The sequence below is a fragment of the Hyperolius riggenbachi genome, chromosome 9 (assembly GCF_040937935.1).
Source record: "Hyperolius riggenbachi isolate aHypRig1 chromosome 9, aHypRig1.pri, whole genome shotgun sequence".
Classification (NCBI taxonomy): Eukaryota; Metazoa; Chordata; class Amphibia; order Anura; family Hyperoliidae; genus Hyperolius; species Hyperolius riggenbachi.
The window spans coordinates 278382662-278404531 of NC_090654.1; the positions used below are offsets into that span (position 1 = coordinate 278382662).

General features: G+C 49.0%; 1 protein-coding gene across 1 annotated transcript in view; it reads left to right on the forward strand.

Annotated features, from left to right (window-relative positions):
* Positions 1-21250, forward strand: part of PTGER2 (prostaglandin E receptor 2) — a 44855-nt gene extending 23605 nt beyond the window's left edge. The window contains exon 2 of the mRNA XM_068254647.1: positions 18496-21250. Within this exon, the coding sequence (XP_068110748.1) occupies positions 18496-18798 (303 nt within the window). The 3' untranslated portion in view covers positions 18799-21250. The remainder of the gene's footprint in view (positions 1-18495) is intronic.
* The last annotated feature ends 620 nt before the right edge of the window (positions 21251-21870 follow it).

Consider the following 21870-nt stretch of genomic DNA (forward strand, 5'->3'; position numbering starts at 1 on the left):
CCTATGCCTACGTACATACAAAAAGATAATAAGGTTGTTGCTTCATTGTGGTCAGACCAAATTTGATCAGCTGGACAGTCACTGTTGTTCTATCATTGAGCTACCACAGCCCAGCGACCATATGGGCTGGAAAACTGCCACGACCTACACTCTGGCCACGGTGCGCACCAGTCCAGCACGGCCATCACTACTACACAAACAGCTGTTTGCGGTGTGTTACACAGTGAGTTTGGTGTGTCAGTGTGAAGCAGTACTCTAATTACACTCCCTGATTGATGTATACACATGCAAGATGTTTTAAAGCACTTTAGGTCTGCAATTTAGCATTCAATGTGATTTATGCCCTTAAAACGCTGCTTTGCGTCAAATCCAGATTTTTCCCCGGGACTTTGGGCATGTATCCCACTCCACCATGTCCCCCTCCAGGTGTTAGACCCCTTGAAACATCTTTTCCATCAGTTTTGTGGCCAGCATAATTTTTTCTATTTTTCAAAGTTCGCCTCCCCATTGAAGTCTATTGCGGTTCGCAAACCTTTCCGCGAACCGAACCTTCCGCAAAGGTTCGCAAACCGAAAATCGGAGGTTCGCGACATCACTACTGATATGGTGTGTGGCCTCCTCTGTAGAAGAGACTGTCGAATCATCCAATAAATGCATCAAGCGTTCAGTTCAGACTTGTTTGTTTAAAGAGAACCTGTACTGAGTAAAATTATTTAAAATAAACACATGAGGTAACTTCAAATGAACATTACATAGTTACCTTGCCATCAGTTCCTCTCAGAAGCTCACCATTTTCTTCTTACAGTGATCCCTTCCAGTTCTGACAACATTTTGGCAAAACTGAAATATATCAGTTGCTGCCAGTTATATATCAGTTGCTGTCAGTTACAGCTGAGAGGAGAACTGATGTGTCCATGTTTCCCTATGGCTCAAGTGGGCGATGTTACAGTTTAACAGTGTGCTGACCAGGAAGCTGTTATGGGGTAATATCCATTTTCAAAATGGAGGACGGAGAATTCCATTGATAACAGTGGACAAACAGGACGCAGGAGAGGAAAAATAGATTGAGGAATAGATTACACAGGAGGTAAGTATGACTTGTGTATGCTTATTTTGACTTTTAATTTTCAGTATAGGTTTTCTTTAAGGAAAAAAAGCTTTTATGTGTAAAAAAAAAGTTTGCATGCATAAAAAATTTCAAACATAGACAAATCACAAGAAATGAATAAACTGGAATGTGACTAACTGGGCACCGCCATAGGCGCCAATGCAAATTATCGGAGCAGAAATATCTGTATTTAATATCAATATTTTACTATCGGTATTACTAGGTGCCCAAATTTCCAGGCGCCTTTAGAGGATGTATGCACGGACCGCAGCCCAGCAAACGTTCCCCAGAAGAGAGGGACTTTTGAGGATTCGCATTTAGACGGATTTTAGAAGTCGGGAAACGTGAGCCGCGGCCGGCTGAGCCTCGTCTGTAAACTGTTATCCTCCGTCTTCAAGGCCGGTGTTTACACGGGACAAAGTACAACTCTGACTAACACAAAACATTCTTCACGGGTTAGAACACAATATGAAAGCTGGCAGGAGGAGAGACCGCAAGGCGTATTAAAGCGCAATAACTTTCCTCCAACAATCCAAGCTTCCTCTCCACCGCAGCGTGCCAGATAAAACTCAGATCAACCCGTCTGCTGGGTTTATGTTTTCTTAACCATTTCCAATCCTGCGCCGGACTATGACATTGGCACTTTCCAGTTCAGGCTCAATGTTGGACGTAGGCCAACATAGGAAGACATGGCCACCACTAGTCCAGCATGGCGTCCAACACTTTGATCACCCTACCTCTGCCCAAGGTCCTGTTTTAGCTACAGTGGGGCCCCGGGGTGAAATTAACCTGGGTAGCAATAACCAACCCCCCTCCACCATGCAGCCTCTGAGCCAGTTCCCTGGACCCATCCCACCACTCTCATTAGGTGTTTATCATATGTCCCCAGAAGAATTGTTGGGGACACCATTATTCCCCTCCTCCTTTCCCTTATAAATCCAGTGTACACACATTAAGGTCTTACTTTATCCAGGCAGGACAAAGGAGGCAGCACCACCCTCTATGCTACACACAGCGGAGTCTTACCTAATCCAGGCAGGACACAGGAGGCAGCACCGCACTCTATGCTACACACAGCAGAGTCTTACCTAACCCAGGCAGGACACAGGAGGCAGCACCACACTCTATGCTACACACAGCGGAGTCTCACCTAATCCAGGCAGGACACAGGAGGCAGCACCACACTCTATGCTACACACAGCAGGGTCTCACCTAATCCAGGCAGGACACAGGAGGCAGCACCACACTCTATGCTACACACAGCGGGGTCTCACCTAATCCAGGCAGGACACAGGAGGCAGCACCACACTCTATGCTACACACAGCGGAGTCTCACCTAATCCAGGCAGGACACAGGAGGCAGCACCACACTCTATGCTACACACAGCAGGGTCTCACCTAATCCAGGCAGGACACAGGAGGCAGCACCACACTCTATGCTACACACAGCGGAGTCTCACCTAATCCAGGCAGGACACAGGAGGCAGCACCACACTCTATGCTACACACAGCGGGGTCTCACCTAATCCAGGCAGGACACAGGAGGCAGCACCACACTCTATGCTACACACAGCGGAGTCTTACCTAACCCAGGCAGGACACAGGAGTCAGCACCGCACTCTACACTACACACAGCGGAGTCTCACCTAATACAGGCAGGACACAGGAGGCAGCACCACACTCTATGCTACACACAGCGGAGTCTCACCTAATCCAGGCAGGACACAGGAGGCAGCACCGCACTCTATGCTACACACAGCAGTCTCACCTAATCTAGGCAGGACACAGGAGGCAGCACCACACTTTATGCTACACACAGCGGAGTCTCACCTAATCCAGGCAGTACACAGGAGGCAGAACCGCACTCTATGCTACACACAGCAGAGTCTCACCTAATCCAGGCAGGACACAGGAGGCATCACCACACTCTATGCTACACACAGCGGAGTCTCACCTAATCCAGGCAGGACACAGGAGGCAGCACCGCACTCTATGCTACAGACAGCGGAGTCTCATCTAATCCAGGCAGGACACAGGAGGCAGCATCACACTCTATGCTACACACAGCGGAGTCTCACCTAATCCAGGCAGGACACAGGAGGCAGCACCACACTCTATGCTACACACAGCGGGGTCTCACCTAATCCAGGCAGGACACAGGAGGCAGCACCACACTCTATGCTACACACAGCGGAGTCTCACCTAATCCAGGCAGGACACAGGAGGCAGCACCACACTCTATGCTACACACAGCAGGGTCTCACCTAATCCAGGCAGGACACAGGAGGCAGCACCACACTCTATGCTACACACAGCGGAGTCTCACCTAATCCAGGCAGGACACAGGAGGCAGCACCACACTCTATGCTACACACAGCGGGGTCTCACCTAATCCAGGCAGGACACAGGAGGCAGCACCACACTCTATGCTACACACAGCGGAGTCTTACCTAACCCAGGCAGGACACAGGAGTCAGCACCGCACTCTACACTACACACAGCGGAGTCTCACCTAATACAGGCAGGACACAGGAGGCAGCACCACACTCTATGCTACACACAGCGGAGTCTCACCTAATCCAGGCAGGACACAGGAGGCAGCACCGCACTCTATGCTACACACAGCAGTCTCACCTAATCTAGGCAGGACACAGGAGGCAGCACCACACTTTATGCTACACACAGCGGAGTCTCACCTAATCCAGGCAGTACACAGGAGGCAGCACCGCACTCTATGCTACACACAGCAGAGTCTCACCTAATCCAGGCAGGACACAGGAGGCATCACCACACTCTATGCTACACACAGCGGAGTCTCACCTAATCCAGGCAGGACACAGGAGGCAGCACCGCACTCTATGCTACAGACAGCGGAGTCTCATCTAATCCAGGCAGGACACAGGAGGCAGCATCACACTCTATGCTACACACAGCAGAGTCTCACCTAATCCAGGCAGGACACAGGAGGCATCGCCGCACTCTATGCTACACACAGCGGAGTCTTACCTAATCCAGGCAGGACACAGGAGGCAGCACCACACTCTATGCTACACACAGCGGGGTCTCACCTAATCCAGGCAGGACACAGGAGGCAGCACCACACTCTATGCTACAGACAGCGGAGTCTCATCTAATCCAGGCAGGACACAGGAGGCAGCATCACACTCTATGCTTCACACAGCGGAGTCTCACCTAATCCAGGCAGGAGACAGGAGGCAGCACCACACTCTATGCTACAGACAGCGGAGTCTCATCTAATCCAGGCAGGACACAGGAGGTAGCACCACACTCCATGCTACACACAGCAGTGTTACCTAATCCAGGCAGGACACAGGAGGCAGCACCTCACTCTATGCTACACACAGCGGAGTCTCACCTAATCCAGGCAGGACACAGGAGGCAGCACCGCACTCTATGCTACACACAGCAGAGTCTTACCTAATCCAGGTAGGACACAGGAGGCAGCACCGCACTCTATGCTACACACAGAGGAGTCTCACCTAATCCAGGCAGGACACAGGAGGCAGCACCACACTCTATGCTACACACAGCGGAGTGTGTGTGTGTCACTTTAAATAACCTCAGTAAGCTGTAAAGTTACTCATCAGAAGTTTATTGCCGAGTTTCTTAACACACTTCCTACACAAAGAGGCTTATCGAATAGCGACTAACGGCACCACCACCAGACCATATAGATGGCTTAAAGATTGACCACAATGGGGTTTATGATGACTTTCAAACCACATAATGGCACTTAACAGAGCACAGATGGAGTCGTGCAGGAAAACGGAATGGTCTCCCTTATTTATTCATGATAATGAAGACCAAGTGGCTGCTCTTTGCCGCATGATCCGTAAATCCGCAGAAAATCAGCAGGAAGAAATTGTCTATATCCTGTAGAATAAGGGCCCGATCTCACTAGGCGATTAGTTGGTGATTCCTGCTATACGCCGAAGCGCTGGTGCTTTTTAAATCTCAAAACGTGTTGCCTGCAGCAATTTGCCGTGATTCTGGAGCGGTCGCGGTACAGTGCTTAAAAAAGCGCTGATCGCGATCGTCGGGAATCATGGGAGTGCACAGTGATTTTACGACTCTAATCACGGTAAAATCACCTGCGCAAAACTTTAGCGCTTTTGCCGATTTCGAGTGTGAATGGGCCCTAAGCCTCAGTGTTACAGAAAGGTAAAGCTAATGGAAGACTCAGTCTCCAAATGCAAATAGTGCGATCAGATCGCACTAATGGAAATGGTACCCTGCGTTTTGCGATCAGTTAACGATCGAAATTAGATTGCAAAATGCAGGGTAGTGGAAATGGGCCCTTAGTTGCATATGAAAATTTGCATTAAAATTTGCATAAAACTGTGAAAATTTGCATACATGTAGGCATTCTCCTACACTGCGCCCTGAGGCTGGAGCCTCTCTCACCTCTGCCTCGGCCTTGCCCTGAATACATACATTGATACAAAGGATGACAGATGTAACAAGGTTATAGAATATAGGACAAAGTTAGACAAGGGAAACGGTACAAAATACATGATCATGTGACGTTGGCTGGTTAGGTAGGTTCAGTACTAAAAGTAGGAGGATGTCCTTGGAAAGGAGCACATGATCATGTAGAATACAGTAGGGAAGAGAGGACCCTGGTCCCTGCCAAAGGCTTACACTCTAAGGGGAGGGGAGGTGGACACACTAAGGCCCATATGCAATTCAATTTTTCTCCTGAGTTTTTTCATAGGAGATTTTTCATCACCATTTTTCATCAGCGAAAAAGTACTATCAAAATTATTCTGAGAATTTTCTTGTTTTCAGATGGCTTAAAGTGAACCAGAGACGAAGCATACTTATGTATTTTACCATATATATCAGTGGGAACATTAGAGAAAACACCTACCCTGCTCTCTGTTTCATTATTTACTGTTCAGATTGATTCTTATCAGCCCAGATAAAATCCCCGACTGAGCATTCAGTCTGGCTTTGCTATAATGACTCAGCTATAATGATTCCTGAGCAGAGCCACAAGGGGGCAGGCTTGGGCTTGGAAAGACAGAACAGAAGACAGACTCAGCTATAAAGATTCCTGAACAAAGCCAGACTGAACGCTCAGTCGGGGATTTTATCTGGGCTGTAAGAAGCAATCTGAATAGTAAATAATGAAACAGAGAGCATGGTAGGTGTTTTCTCTAATGTTCTCACATATATATATGGTAAAATACATGAGGGTGCTTCGTCTCAGGTTCACTTTAAAAGGCATTTTACTGACAAGCAGGGCTGCTCAAATCCGGAACCGGGAGACATCCGGATAGTTGCTATCCGGATATCTCCCAGTAAACCTGTGCGTGGCGGGGGGGGGGGGGGGGGGTGATCAATCTTACCTGACTGACGTCTTCTTCGTCCATCCCTCGGCGCCTCCCATGATGCGCTCCACGTGCGTCACGTTATTACAAACACTTCCTCCTTCAACCCGGAAGGAAGAAGTGCTTGTAATCACATGACCGCCGCTTGGACCGCATCGTGGGAGGTGCCGAGGGACGGACCGAAGACGTCAAACAGGTAAAATTGACCCCCCACAGGTTTACTGGGAGATATCCGGATAGCAACTATCCGGATGTCTCCCGGTTCCGGATTTGAGCAGCTCTGCTGACAAGTTTAAAAATATCACCTAGGAGAAAACGCGGGAGAAAAAGTTAATTGCATATGGGCCTAGGTGGGGCCATAGGATAAGTATTCCATAGAGAGTGGCCAATATGCAATTTACTTTTCCTCCTCAGTTATCGCCTAGGAGATAATTTTCATATTCTCTTTAAAATAACTTTTAAAGTAAATAGCAACCCCATAAAAAAATTGAAAGCCAGATACTTACCTAAGGAGAGGGAGGGCTCTGGGTCCTAACGAGCCTTCTCTCTCCTCTCCCGGTGCCCGTTCCAGCGCTGGCTCTCCCACAGCAGTATTTGGCTAAATTGGTCAAATACTGCTATTTCCACCGAAGGAAGTCTTCGGGAGCCTGAGTGCTCCCAAACACGGTCCGCTCCATACTGCCCACACGTGAGCGCCCTCTATCGCACATGTGCAGTATGGAACCGCCTGTCTTTGGGAGGACTCAGCTGCCGAAGACTTCTGAAGTCCCCCGCGGCGGGTGATTTTAAACAGGGGAACCAGCACTGCACCGAGAGAGGAGAGGGAAGGCTCATTAAGACCAGGAGCCTTCCATCTCCCTAGGTACAGTAAGTATGTAACCTGCTTGATCCGTGAGCAACAGGCACTTGGCTAAGTGGAATCTACCAGACACTGATGAAATGATCAAAGATTTATTTGTGACCTAACAGTGGTCACTTTAGAAAGGAATCAATCAGTTATCAAAATACACTTTCCTTGCACATCAAAGGTCAAATAACACAATCTTCTGGTCTTCACTGCCGGTGCACCGGTGAAAGCTGCGGAAGGAATCGGTTAGTTACACAGAAATTATAGTGAGCTACAAAAGGTCTTCTTACACAACAATCAACCACTTTACAGCATATACAGATCACAGTACCGATGTTGGGCGTGGGCTGGAGATAGGACTGGTCTACTGAGTAATTCCGTCCAATATCTAATCAGTTCTCAGTCCCTTGCAACCAAGTCCAAGCTACATTGCTCAGCAAAACCTTGGGGGAAACTGTTCGCAATACGGTACTGAGTAGTTCACAGTTCGTTGGTTGGTCCAATCAGGACATTCACCTTGCTCCAAGATCTTATATACTCTTTAGGTTGTATTTGTAGCACTCAATACACTCTCCCCAGAATCCCTACCCTCTGGATTGGGCTCCCCAAAACAACAAACAAAACGATAAAGCAAATAATCAAAAGGGGTTAAAGTAAAATAAAGATAAATAAAATATAAAGTGACCGACGCACCCCTCTATACCATCAACACCTTCCCACTACAATAGATCTTTGTTTAAGTGCACTTTGTTGTTAAAGCTGAATGAACTCTGAATTAGTTGATGCAAATCTTGTAATCCAAATCTGTTACTCTGTATCTTGCTCAGGTAGTACCTGGTTGCTCCTGCAGCACACTTTAATATCATAAGATGCAGTGTGACTCCTCCTCCACTCTTCCTCTGCAATGCTGACAGGTTCACTTTAAATATCTCACTCCTGTTCACTCTGCAGAACACATCAACAGAAGAACTTGTAACTTGTAACTCAACTCCTGACTCGAAACGGACATGACAGGGACAATGTCTCTTTATCAACCAGACCATAATGCTGGCGGGGGCTGCATCAGCTATGCGGGTACTTTAGGGAGGCTTATGACAGTCTATCAGCAGCAGCGAGGCCTGAACATGCAATGTACAGGGGCAGACCCAGCATTTTCAAGGGGAGGATTCCTGAAAGGTCTCCCTCAGCCGCACACAATACTGTATAATAAAATGGTGGGACATCATGCTGGGTACACATAATGCAATCTCCCGTCCGACCGACAACGGGATTGATCAGGAGTAGTTTGGATACAGATAGTAATGAGGACAGCTGACATTGGTAATGAAAAAGAAAGTGAAGCATTCACATAGCAGGACGCACAGCTGTGCTCATACCTGACTCTGTTAAGTTCTCCAGAGCTGCACCATGCTCTGTGCACACGCTGCTGCTCCATGCTCTGTACACACGCTGCTGATCCATGCTCTGTACACACGCTGCTGCTCCATGCTCTGTACACACGCTGCTGCTCTATGCTCTGTACACACACTGCTGCTCCAGGCTCTGTACACACACTGTGGCTCCATGCTCTGTACACACGCTGCTGCTCCATGCTCTGTACACACGCTGCTGCTCCCTGCTCTGTACACACACTGCTGCTCCATGCTCTGTACACACGCTGCTGCTGCTACCTGCTCTGTACACATGCTGCTGCTCCATGCTCTGTACACACGCAGCTGCTCCATGCTCTGTACACCCGCTGCTGCTCCATGCTCTGTACACACGCTGCTGCTCCATGCTCTGTACATACGCTGCTGCTCCATGCTCTGTACACACTCTGCTGCTCCATGCTCTGTACACACACTGTGGCTCCATGCTCTGTACACACGCTGCTGCTCCATGCTCTGTACACACGCTGCTCCATGCTCTGTACACACTCTGCTGCTCCATGCTCTGTACACACGCTGCTGCTCCATGCTCTGTACACACGCTGCTGCTCCCTGCTCTGTACACACACTGCTGCTCCATGCTCTGTACACACGCTGCTGCTGCTACCTGCTCTGTACACACGCTGCTGCTCCATGCTCTGTACACACGCAGCTGCTCCATGCTCTGTACACCCGCTGCTGCTCCATGCTCTGTACACACGCTGCTGCTCCATGCTCTGTACACCCACTACTGCTCCATGCTCTGTACACACTCTGCTGCTCCATGCTCTGTACACCCGCTGCTGCTCCATGCTCTGTACACACGCTGCTGCTCCATGCTCTGTACACCCACTACTGCTCCATGCTCTGTACACACTCTGCTGCTCCATGCTCTGTACACACGCTGCTGCTCCATGCTCTGTACACCCACTACTGCTCCATGCTCTGTACACATACTGCTGCTCCATGCTCTGTACACCCACTGCTGATCCATGCTCTGTACACACGCTGTTGCTCCATGCTCTGTACACATGCTGCTGCTCCATGCTCTGTACACATGCTGCTGCTCCATGCTCTGTACACATGCTGCTGCTCCATGCTCTGTACACACGCTGCTGCTCCATGCTCTGTACACCCACTACTGCTCCATGCTCTGTACACATACTGCTGCTCCATGCTCTGTACACCCACTGCTGATCCATGCTCTGTACACACGCTGTTGCTCCATGCTCTGTACACACGCTGTTGCTCCATGCTCTGTACACACGCTGTTGCTCCATGCTCTGTACACATGCTGCTGCTCCATGCTCTGTACACATGCTGCTGCTCCATGCTCTGTACACATGCTGCTGCTCCATGCTCTGTACACATACTGCTGATCCATGCTCTGTACACACGCTGTTGCTCCATGCTCTGTACACACGCTGTTGCTCCATGCTCTGTACACACGCTGCTGCTCCATGCTCTGTACACACTCTGCTGCTCCATGCTCTGTACACACACTGTGGCTCCATGCTCTGTACACACGCTGCTGCTCCATGCTCTGTACACACGCTGCTCCATGCTCTGTACACACTCTGCTGCTCCATGCTCTGTACACACGCTGCTGCTCCATGCTCTGTACACACGCTGCTGCTCCCTGCTCTGTACACACACTGCTGCTCCATGCTCTGTACACCCACTGCTGATCCATGCTCTGTACACACGCTGCTGCTCCATGCTCTGTACACACGCTGCTGCTCCCTGCTCTGTACACATACTGCTGCTCCATGCTCTGTACACCCACTGCTGATCCATGCTCTGTACACACGCTGCTGCTCCATGCTCTGTACACACGCTGTTGCTCCATGCTCTGTACACATGCTGCTGCTCCATGCTCTGTACACATGCTGCTGCTCCATGCTCTGTACACACACTGCTACTCCATGCTCGGCGACATTTCCAGCGTGATTGGTTAGCTATTCATGGTGGATAGTATATAAAGTGAGTTGTGTTGATGCTAATGTTAGACACTGACAGGAACCTGAAAAAGGAGGACTGCCCTCCGAAACGTCGTCCATTATGTCAAGATGTCTTATTAATAAATTTCATTGAGCTATAATTATTGGATGGTGCCGGTCTTCATTTTCTTTCTGACACGTTGGGCCCTAAATGCTGCGGGACCTCTTGACTAGTGTTGGGCGAACAGTGTTCGCCACTGTTCGGGTTCTGCAGAACATCACCCTGTTCGGGTGATGTTCGAGTTCGGCCGAACACCTGACGGTGCTCGGCCAAACCGTTCGGCCATATGGCCGAACTAAGAGCGCATGGCCGAACGTTCCCCGAACGTTCGGCTAGCGCTGTGATTGGCCGAACGGGTCACGTGGTTCGGACCCGAACGCGCTCTGATTGGCCGAACTGTCACGTGGTTCGGGTAAATAAATACCCGAACCACGTCATATCTCCGCCATTTGTCTGTGGGTTTAGCTTTGGGTAGGCAGGCAGGGTAGTTCGCGCTCCAGCCACGCTAGCCAGGGTCCCCCCCAGTCATTGTGTGTCGCTGCTGGGAATAGTAGTACACCGCTCGCTCAGCATTCTGTTTACTGCCACTCTGTGTACCTCGCTCAGCCACACTATATAGCATTCTGTTTACTGCCACTCTGTGTCTGCTGGGAATAGTAGTACACCGCTTGCACAGCCACACTATATAGCATTCTGTTTACTGCCACTCTGTGTACCTCGCTCAGCCACACTATATAGCATTCTGTTTACTGCCACTCTGTGTCTGCTGGGAATAGTGGTACACCGCTCGCTCAGCCACACTATATAGCATTCTGTTCACTGTTCTGTGTCTGCTTGGAATAGTGGTACACCGCTCGTTCAGCCACACTATATAGCATTCTGTGTACTGTTCTGTGTCTGCTGGGAACAGTAGTACACCGCTCGTTCAGCCACACTATATAGCATTCTGTGTACTGTTCTGTGTCTGCTGGGAACAGTAGTACACCGCTCGCTCAGCCACACTATATAGCATTCTGTTCACTGTTCTGTGTCTGCTGGGAATAGTGGTACACCGCTCGCTCAGCCACACTATATAGCATTCTGTTCACTGTTCTGTGTCTGCTGGGAATAGTGGTACACCGCTCGCTCAGCCACACTATATAGCATTCTGTTTACTGTTCTGTGTCTGCTGGGAACAGTAGTACACCGCTCGCTCAGCCAGAGTATATAGCATTGTGTTTACTGCCACTCTGTGTACACCGCTCAGCCAGACTATATACCATTGTTTACTGACACTCTGTGTACACCACTCAGCCACACTATATACCATTGTTTACTGACACTCTGTGTACACCGCTCAGCCAGACTATATACCATTGTTTACTGCCACTCTGATTCTGCTGGGAACAGTAGTACACCGCTCGCTCAGCCAGACTATATACCATTGTTTACTGACACTCTGTGTACACCGCTCAGCCAGACTATATACCATTGTTTACTGACACTCTGTGTACACCACTCAGCCACACTATATACCATTGTTTACTGACACTCTGTGTACACCGCTCAGCCAGACTATATACCATTGTTTACTGCCACTCTGATTCTGCTGGGAACAGTAGTACACCGCTCGCTCAGCCAGACTATATACCATTGTTTACTGACACTATATAGCAGACTATATAGCATTGTGTGTACACCGCTCAGCCAGACTATATACCATTGTTTACTGACACTCTGTGTACACCGCTCAGCCAGACTATATACCATTGTTTACTGCCACTCTGATTCTGCTGGGAACAGTAGTACACCGCTCGCTCAGCCAGACTATATACCATTGTTTACTGACACTCTATGTACACCGCTCAGCCAGACTATATACCATTGTTTACTGCCACTCTGATTCTGCTGGGAACAGTAGTACACCGCTCGCTCAGCCAGACTATATACCATTGTTTACTGACACTCTATGTACACCGCTCAGCCAGACTATATACCATTGTTTACTGCCACTCTGATTCTGCTGGGAACAGTAGTACACCGCTCGCTCAGCCAGACTATATACCATTGTTTACTGACACTCTATGTACACCGCTCAGCCAGACTATATACCATTGTTTACTGCCACTCTGATTCTGCTGGGAACAGTAGTACACCGCTCGCTCAGCCAGACTATATAGCATTGTGTTTACTGCCACTCTGTGTACACCGCTCAGCCACACTATATAGCATTGCGTACTCTGCCAGTCAGTGTGTATATTGCTGGGATCAGTAATACTCCACTCACCGTCAACCACTATATGAGCTCAACATGAGTTCCCCAGAGACCTCCGCTGTGAGCAGCACTCCCAACAACAGCAACAGCCAACGCCCCACGCAAGCTATAACATCCACCCCAGCAGCCAGTGGTCAGCAGCAGCCCTCCCCGGAGGAGAACGTTGTGTCCATCAGTCCGTCGCCAGAGCGATTAATGAGGGCTGCCATTGAGGAGATGATGGGGCCTGATGTGGAGGAGGAGGTCTGGCTCAGGCCAGCATCCCAAGTTAATGTTGAGGACGATGAGGGGTCTGTGTCTGGGGATGTTGGGGTGGCAGAGGTGGTGGGTGGGTCAGACTCAGGAGAAGAGTTGTATGATGAGGATGATGATCGGGACCATCTGTATGTGCCTCAGAGTCCGACCCCGGAAAACATGTTGTATCGTGTGTTTAGGTACTAAAATCTGCGTTCCCTCCCAGTAGTGTTGGGCGAACAGTGTTTGCCACTGTTCGGGTTCTGCAGAACATCACCCTGTTCGGGGTGACTATATAGCAGACTATATAGCATTGTGTTTAATGCCACTCTGTGTACACGGCTCAGCCACACTATATAGCATTGTGTTTACTTCCACTCTGTGTCTGCTGGGAACAGTAGTACACCGCTCACCCGCCACTGTATAGCATTGTGCTCTGTGTCACTGCTGACAATAGTGGTACACCGCTCACCCACCACTGTATAGCATTTCTGTACTGCCACTGTACTGCTGCCAGTCAGCGTGTACTTTAAGGATAAGTGAAATGAGGAAGAAATCCGGTGAAAGAGGGAGGGGCAAGGGAAGAGGTGTTTCCCCTGACGGTTCACGTACAGGCCACAGGGGAGCACCCAAGAAAACCCACTCAATACTGCCCATGTTGTCCAGGACAACAACCCTCACAGATCCAAAAGAACAGGACCAGATAATTACTTGGATGACCTCTCAAGCGTCCAGCAGTGGGTTAAGCAGCACCAGCACATCACGCACGAGGTCCGAGTCCTCAGCCAGTTAAAGTCTGGGCTTTCTTTGAAGACTGCACTGAGGATGTTACCATGGCGATTTGCAAGGTGTGCAAGACCCGCCTGAGCAGGGGGAAAAGTATTAACAACCTCTCCACCACCAGCATGAGCCGCCACATTCTATCCAAACATCCCACTCTGTGGGCAAACGCGGCAGGACAGGGTACCACCAGCAACACTGCCTCCCTTGGGTTCACCAGACTCACCACCAGACCCGCCTCAGCAGCAGCAGTAGCCCAGCCATTGCGTGGTTCACAACATTCACAAACATCAGACGATGCTGACACTGTCACTTTCCGGACTAGTGCTCTTGAGGTCTCCCAGTGTTCATCAAACACAACAACCAACAGCCCTTCGGTGTGCAGCGCTACGGTTGAGTTGTCTGTTTCTGAGATGTTTGAGCACAAGAGGAAATTGCCAGCAAATGACCCCCGGGCCGTGGCAGTAACAGCCAGCCAGCATAGCCAAGCTTCTGGCCTGCGAAATGCTGCCATATCGAGTGGTGGAGACAAACAGCTTCAAGGGCATGATGTCAGTGGCCATCCCACGTTACGTGGTTCCCAGCCGCTACCACTTTGCGCGCTCTGCAGTGCCTGAGTTGCATGAGCACGTGGTCAGCTAAATAACCCGAAGCTTGAAGAATGCCGTTGCCTGCAAGGTTCACCTCACCACTGACACCTGGACGAGTGCGTTCGGCCAGGGTCGATACATCTCCCTTACCGCGCACTGGGTGAACCTTGTGGAGCCTGGCAGCGATTCCTCACCTGCTACGGCGCGGGTGTTGCCCACGCCGCAAACAGCTGGATAACAACAGCAGCACCTACCTCTCTGACTCCTTCTCCTCCAACGCATCTCAAAGCTGTACCTCATCCGGAAATGCTAACCCAGCACCAGCAGCAGTAGGATCGTGGAAGCAGTGCAGCACAGCTGTTGGCATGCGTCAGCAAGCGTTGCTGAAGCTGATCTGCCTTGGGGATAAGCAGCACACAGGGGAGGAAATTTGGAGGGGAATAAAGGAACAGACGGATTTGTGGCTGGCACCGCTGGACCTGAAACCGGGCATGAAGCTAGACACCTGGCACGAACTGGCAATGTACGCAATAGAGGTGCTGGCTTGCCCGGCAGCCAGCGTTATGTCGGAACGCTGTTTCAGTGCTGCCGGAGGCATCATCACAGATCGGCGTATCCGCCTCTCCACAGAAAATGCAGACCGTCTGACTCAAATTAAAATGAATCAATCCTGGATTGGAAACGACTACGCAACACTCCTGGACCCCAACCAAGTAACATGACCGATGAACATCTGGGATGGTTTAGCGTTTCCGGTCCCTGTTTATTGAACCTCTCATCTGTATTACATTTATGACTGCATGGCGGCAAAAAGCATTGCTGCTATATCCGCACGCTTTTTGTCCTCATGCAAGGCCTGGGTTGTTGTGTCTCACAAAGCGTGGCCTTCTCCTCCTGCGCCTCCTCCTGTTCCATCACGTGTGCTGCTGCTGCTGCTGGGTTACCGTTGCCGCGTGGTCCCTGTTTATTGAACCTCTTATCTTTATTACATTTATGACTACATGGCGGTACAAAGCATGCTATCCGCACGCTTTTTGTCCTCAGGCAAGGCCTGGGTTGTTGTGTCTCACAAAGCGTGGCCTTCTCCTCCTGCGCCTCCTCCTGTTCCATCACGTGTGCTGCTGCTGCTGCTGCTGGGTTACCGTTGCCGCGTGGTCCCTGTTTATTGAACCTCTTATCTTTATTACATTTATGACTACATGGCGGTACAAAGCATGCTATCCGCACGCTTTTTGTCCTCATGCAAGGCCTGGGTTGTTGTGTCTCACAAAGCGTGGCCTTCTCCTCCTGCGCCTCCTCCTGTTCCATCACGTGTGCTGCTGCTGCTGCTGCTGCTGGGTTAGCGTTGCCGCGTGGTCCCTGTTTATTGAACCTCTTATCTTTATTACATTTATGACTACATGGCGGTACAAAGCATGCTATCCGCACGCTTTTTGTCCTCATGCAAGGCCTGGGTTGTTGTGTCTCACAAAGCGTGGCCTTCTCCTCCTGCGCCTCCTCCTGTTCCATCACGTGTGCTGCTGCTGCTGCTGCTGCTGGGTTAGCGTTGCCGCGTGGTCCCTGTTTATTGAACCTCTTATCTTTATTACATTTATGACTACATGGCGGTACAAAGCATGCTATCCGCACGCTTTTTGTCCTCATGCAAGGCCTGGGTTGTTGTGTCTCACAAAGCGTGGCCTTCTCCTCCTGCGCCTCCTCCTGTTCCATCACGTGTGCTGCTGCTGGGTTAGCGTTGCCGCGTGGTCCCTGTTTATTGAACCACTTATCTTTATTACATTTATGACTGCATGGTGGTACAAAGCATGCTATCCGCACGCTTCTTGTCCTCATGCAAGGCCTGGGTTGTTGTGTCTCAAAGCGTGGCCTTCTCCTCCTGCGCCACCCTCCTCCTGTTCCATCACGTGTGCTGCTGCTGGGTTAGCATTACCGGTCCCTTTTCCTGGAACCTCTTATATGTATTACATTTATGACTGCATGCCGACAAAAAGCATGTTACCTGTGCAAAGAAAACAGACATTTCCCGCATTTAAAAGACAGTTTTCCCTTTGAAACTTTAAAATCGATTTTCTCAAAAACTATAAGCTCTTTTTGCTAAATTTTTTTTTCCTCTTGTACCCACTCCCAAGGTGCACATACCCTGTAAATTTGGGGTATGTAGCATATAAGGAGGCTTTACAAAGCACAAAAGTTCGGGTCCCCATTGACTTCCATTATGTTCGGAGTTCGGGTCGAACACCCGAACATCGCGGCCATGTTCGGCCTGTTCGGCCCGAACCCGAACATCTAGATGTTCGCCCAACACTACTCTTGACCAGGCACATCATTTTATTTCTGGGGAGTGCTGTCTGCTACAAAGTTTCTTTTAAAAGAGGGGGCAGGTCTGATGGGTGATGACTCAGGGGTGTAGCAGGGCTTGACAGGAGGAGTCCTGGTAGGCATGACAGGAGGTGTGGTCAGGGCGTGTCTTACAGCTGTACCTTAGAGATGGGAAGTTCGGATCTTTTCAATGATCCGGATGATTCGAATCGGATCATTGAAGAGATCCGGATCTTTGATTCGAATCTCGGATCATTTTACTACCGGAAGCATTCGGGGGTGAAATGAACAGCAGGACAGGTCTGTGGACAGGAGAAGGGGAGGGAGTGGACACACAGAGAAGGGGAGAAGATGGACAGAGGGCAGGGAGTGGACAGAGAAGGGAGGAGGGACGAGCAGAGAGCAGAAATGTTTGCACGTAATACCCACATGCTGAAGTCATATGCTTTACATATATTTCACCTATATGTTCATCTGTGTACTTTGAAAGAAAAGGTCGCACAGTGAAAGAAAGCATTCCCAGAAGATAAGTGCAGCTGTTTAGTGCCGAGTGCAGGAGGATTATATTGCCTTTCAATCACACTGTCTGCAAAGTTACTGAGCTGTGCTGAGCCAAAAGCTTCCAATGTGATCACTGTGCAGCACTGCGGAACAGCCAGCCTATAATGGGCAGCACGTTATAGCCAGTATGTGTGCTCTACACATATCTGGCAGTGGCACCCATGTCCCCTCTCTCTCATCTACCTGTCCCTGGCTCCCATCCAACAGAGCGATTCATCTCTGCTCTGCTTCCAGGACCCCGCTGCCCGCTGAGAGGGGGCGTGTCGCTCCTGGCCCCGCCCCATTTTGCGATCCGAATCACTCATTTTGATGATTCGGATGATCGACTCATAAAATAGATTCGGATCAAAGATCCGAATCGTTCATGATCCGGACAACACTACTGTACCTCTTTCTGATCTCTCTAAGATGGCCATGGCAGTTTTTCCTCCAGATAACTATGATTATAATACAGCCTATAATTCTATGGACTTGTTTTAGTTCTCAGGTTTACTTTCAGATTAAAGATGGCTAATCAGATTCCCATATTTCTGGCTCACATGCCAATTTACTGCAGATTGCATGAAGCTTGAATTTGGGCAGATCATAATCATCAGAAAGTAAATTCCCTTTCCATGCTAGCTGGAAATCTTGCAGGGCCGAGGCAGAGGGGAGAGAGGCTCCAGCCTCAGGGCGCAGTGTAGGAGGGGGCGCACAACTCACTCAGCTATCATTCCCCTATTGTGTTTGAAGCAGAGAGAAATAAGAAAAGGGGATACGTGGCAGTGACTGCAAGCCAGATAACTAGTGATTAAGGTGTTGGGGTGGGAGGGATGGAGGAGGGGCCTCTTAGTCTAATAGCAATCAGTGTGTGACGGCTGGAGTGGTAGGGATGGAGGGGCGCACTTTGTTTTCTCAGCCTTGGGTGCTGGAGGACCTTGTCCAGGCTTTGTCTCCTTGGCCATACCTTCTGAAGAGTCATTACAAGCTTTACACTCTACTAGTCTATATCTAAAAACCCAATCTAGAGTTCTGCTTTAATGTCACTCACTTGTTTTCCAGGTCCGGGTGTACATCAACAGAGTGACCGGTGACAAGGGTGAGGACGACATGGACCTCCTGGCGCTCCGGTTTCTATCGGCGAACCCCATCATTGACCCGTGGATCTTCACCATCCTACGGCCCTTCGTTCTCAGGGTGATGCGCTCCATTCTGTGCTGTCGGAGCTCTCTAAACTCCAAGAGTATCTCGAGTTTTCCCTCTCTCAGCACCCGCCTAGCGGCCAAAGCTACACTTGCCTCAGAAAGCACCTATGGGATCTCCAAGAAGACACCTATAGACAATGGTGAAAAAACAGACACCTGAGATGACCTGAGAAAAACCGGCAGTGCCGAGTGCAACTGGAAAGCACTTAATGCCACTAAGAAAACCCGCAATGTGGAGTCCAGCTCTAATCGGTGAAAGCCAACCAATTCTCTAGATCAGAGTGGTGGAGTGAGGCAGAATCTACCTGCTGGGTAGATCTGGGCCATCGTACGGATACAAGAATGAGCACGATGTTGGTGTTGACCTTTGCCAAAAGTCAAGAGCAAAGATGTTCATTGAGAAGCTTATAATTTTGGCTTCTGTACAAATTGTATGCAGTTTGAAAATGGACCAATCAGATTACTTTTCTGCCACTCCTGAGTGGACCAATTCCAAGCGGCTTACCTTGTGCCTTAAATTTGCATGCAAGCCAAAATTAGCAGCATCTCAGTGGCTAGCTGGAGAATTCAGTCATCTGAGTAATTACCGACTAATTCAGTAAAGTTTCCAATAGGTTCCCTGGACCTTATTCACTTATCTTTTCTCCTGAGTTTTCTCCAAAGAGATCATTCTTTATCTCAGCTAAAAAAAATAACCTTTCAACACCCAGGATTAACCAGTTCAGGACCATAGGCTTACACCCCCCTAGTGGCCAGGCTATTTTATACAATTTAGTGCTCTGCAGCTTTAAAAGCTTGCTGCAGAGCCATACCACGCAGCACACAAATGAATCCCCGCCTTTTCTGCCCACCAACAGAGCTTTTGTGTTGGTGGGCTCCGATCGCTGCTGGGATGTTAATTTTTTTTTGTTTATTTTATGAATGTCCCTATTCACCCCTCTCCCCCCCGCCAGCCATTGACAGTGATTGGCTGTCAAAAGCATCAGCCTATGACAGCCGATCGCTCCTAAGCCTCCAGAAGTGACAGCCGAGTGACACTGCTGTCCCCAGTACAGGGCTGCCGTAGATCGCAGCGCTTTACAATGTAATAGACGGCGGTTTCACAATCTAACAGTCTTCTGGGAGACTGATGACGGAGCTCCCGCTCCGTCATCCAAGTGGGGATGCGCGTGCGATCCCCTGCAAAACCCCGCCCCAGGACTTGAAGCTTTTCGGCGTTAGCTGGTCCTGGGGCTGCCATCTTCCAGACGGCTATAGGCATACCTCCCAACTTTAGCCACACCCCTGGTCCCGCCCCATCACAACCCTAGTCACGCATACCATAAAGATTTAATCAGAAAAATATATTGTGTTATAATTCAAACCACACTGGTCCTTTGTATCCTGGTTAATTTTCCTTCATATTAACATTTTACAATTAGTACTATATCAATTTAGAGCATGGGAATAAAGTTAAGAGTCAAATACATTTTTTAGTAGAGAAATATATATATATTTACATAGAAAGAGGGACAAAGTCCTGAAAGAGGGACAAATGAGGAGGAAAGAGGGACAGGGCTCCCAAAGAGGGACTGTCCCTCCAAAAGAGGGACAGTTGGGAGCTATGTTATAGACGTTAGATAGTCAGGAGGGAATTAAGCTAAAGTGGGGCCCAAGGCAAGGTAATAAACTTAATTTTCCCCTCTAGGCTTTTTTTGTAAGCTGTGGGAGAGTAATCAGACAAGGTGGCAGCTGCGCACCTTGACACCCACTAGGCCCCAGGCAGTTGCCTAGCATGCCTTGTGGATGATCCTGCTCTGCACCCGACAATGGAAAAAGTATTTAAAGGACAGCTGTAGGGAGAAGAATATGGAGGCTGCCATTTTTATTTCCTGTTAAACAATACCAGTTGCCTGGCAGCCCTGATGATCTATTTGGTTGCAGTAGTGTCTGAATAACACCAGTAACAAGCATGCAGCTAATCTTGTGAGATCTGACAATAATGTCAGAAACATCTGATATGCTGCATGCTTGTTCAGGGGCTATGGCTAACAGTATTAGAGGCAGAGGATCAGCAGGACAGCCAGGCAACTGGTATTGCTGATAACGAAATAAATATGGCAGCTACCAAATCGCTCTCGCTTCAGTTGTTCTTTAAATGCTGGCAATAAAGGAATGTCAAACTTAATTTTAATATTTTTTTATTACTAGGGGCTTGAAAGGTATGTTTTAATAAAGCGTAAAAAATCTCTCGTGGGAAAATTCAAGAGAAATTGTTCCCCATGTCTATGCATCTTTGCTTATGAATTTTTTATAAAAAAAAAAAAAAAAAAACATTGCCAGGACTCCACATTCCCCTTCTTTAGTTGTTGTGCTGGTGCTTCTGCTAATCCCGGGTGAGTAATTACCAAAAACTGAACTTGTTCTGAGAAGCATTTATTGCAGAAAAAGCCGTTTACATTTTCGGAAGAGCCAACACGGCCGTACAATGGATGTATGTAAAATGCACTTCTATTCCAATCCCTCAACAGGAATACAAATGTTCTATAGATAATATGGACAGTGCGGAATGGAGATAATTTAATTTAAAGATTTGTGTTTGTTGTGTGTGAGTTTTGTAATAAAAACATGATAAACCGGACTCTTGGCTGAGCGATTCCTCGCAGAATCTCTGACGTTTTCTTTGGTTGGGGGTTAAATAGATGTTTAGTAACTTATGATTCCCAGACTTTGAGTTTTATGTGGCTTGTGATTTATTTGGGTGTCATATATGCACAGATAATGGATCGGCACTGCAGTTTGCTTTTATCCCAGAAAGTGAGACGGAGTGAACAGGACACACAAGAAGTGGTCAAATATCACCTACCAGTGCTGCGGAGTGTGGTGGTGCGGTGGGTGCTGAGCACTGATAGCCTGACGGCCGTTTCGCGCTAGAAATGCTTTTCCACGGAGGCTGTGATTTCTTCCACGGAAGTGCATCTCCAGTGCGAAACGGCCGTCAGGCTATCACCGCACCACCATACTCCGCAGCACTGGTATGTGATATTTGGCCACTTCTTGTTTTATACTGTTGACTCAGCCTTACTTTCTGGAATAAAAGCAAACTGCAGTGCCGATCCTTTCCCCCTCTTTATCTGTGCATATGCTTTACTTGGTTCAGAGCACGCAAATTGCATCACAGTGAGGAAAGTGTGTGAACCCTGCCTGTCCTCCCAGTGGCGTAGCTAAGCAGCTATGGGCCCCAGTGCAAGTT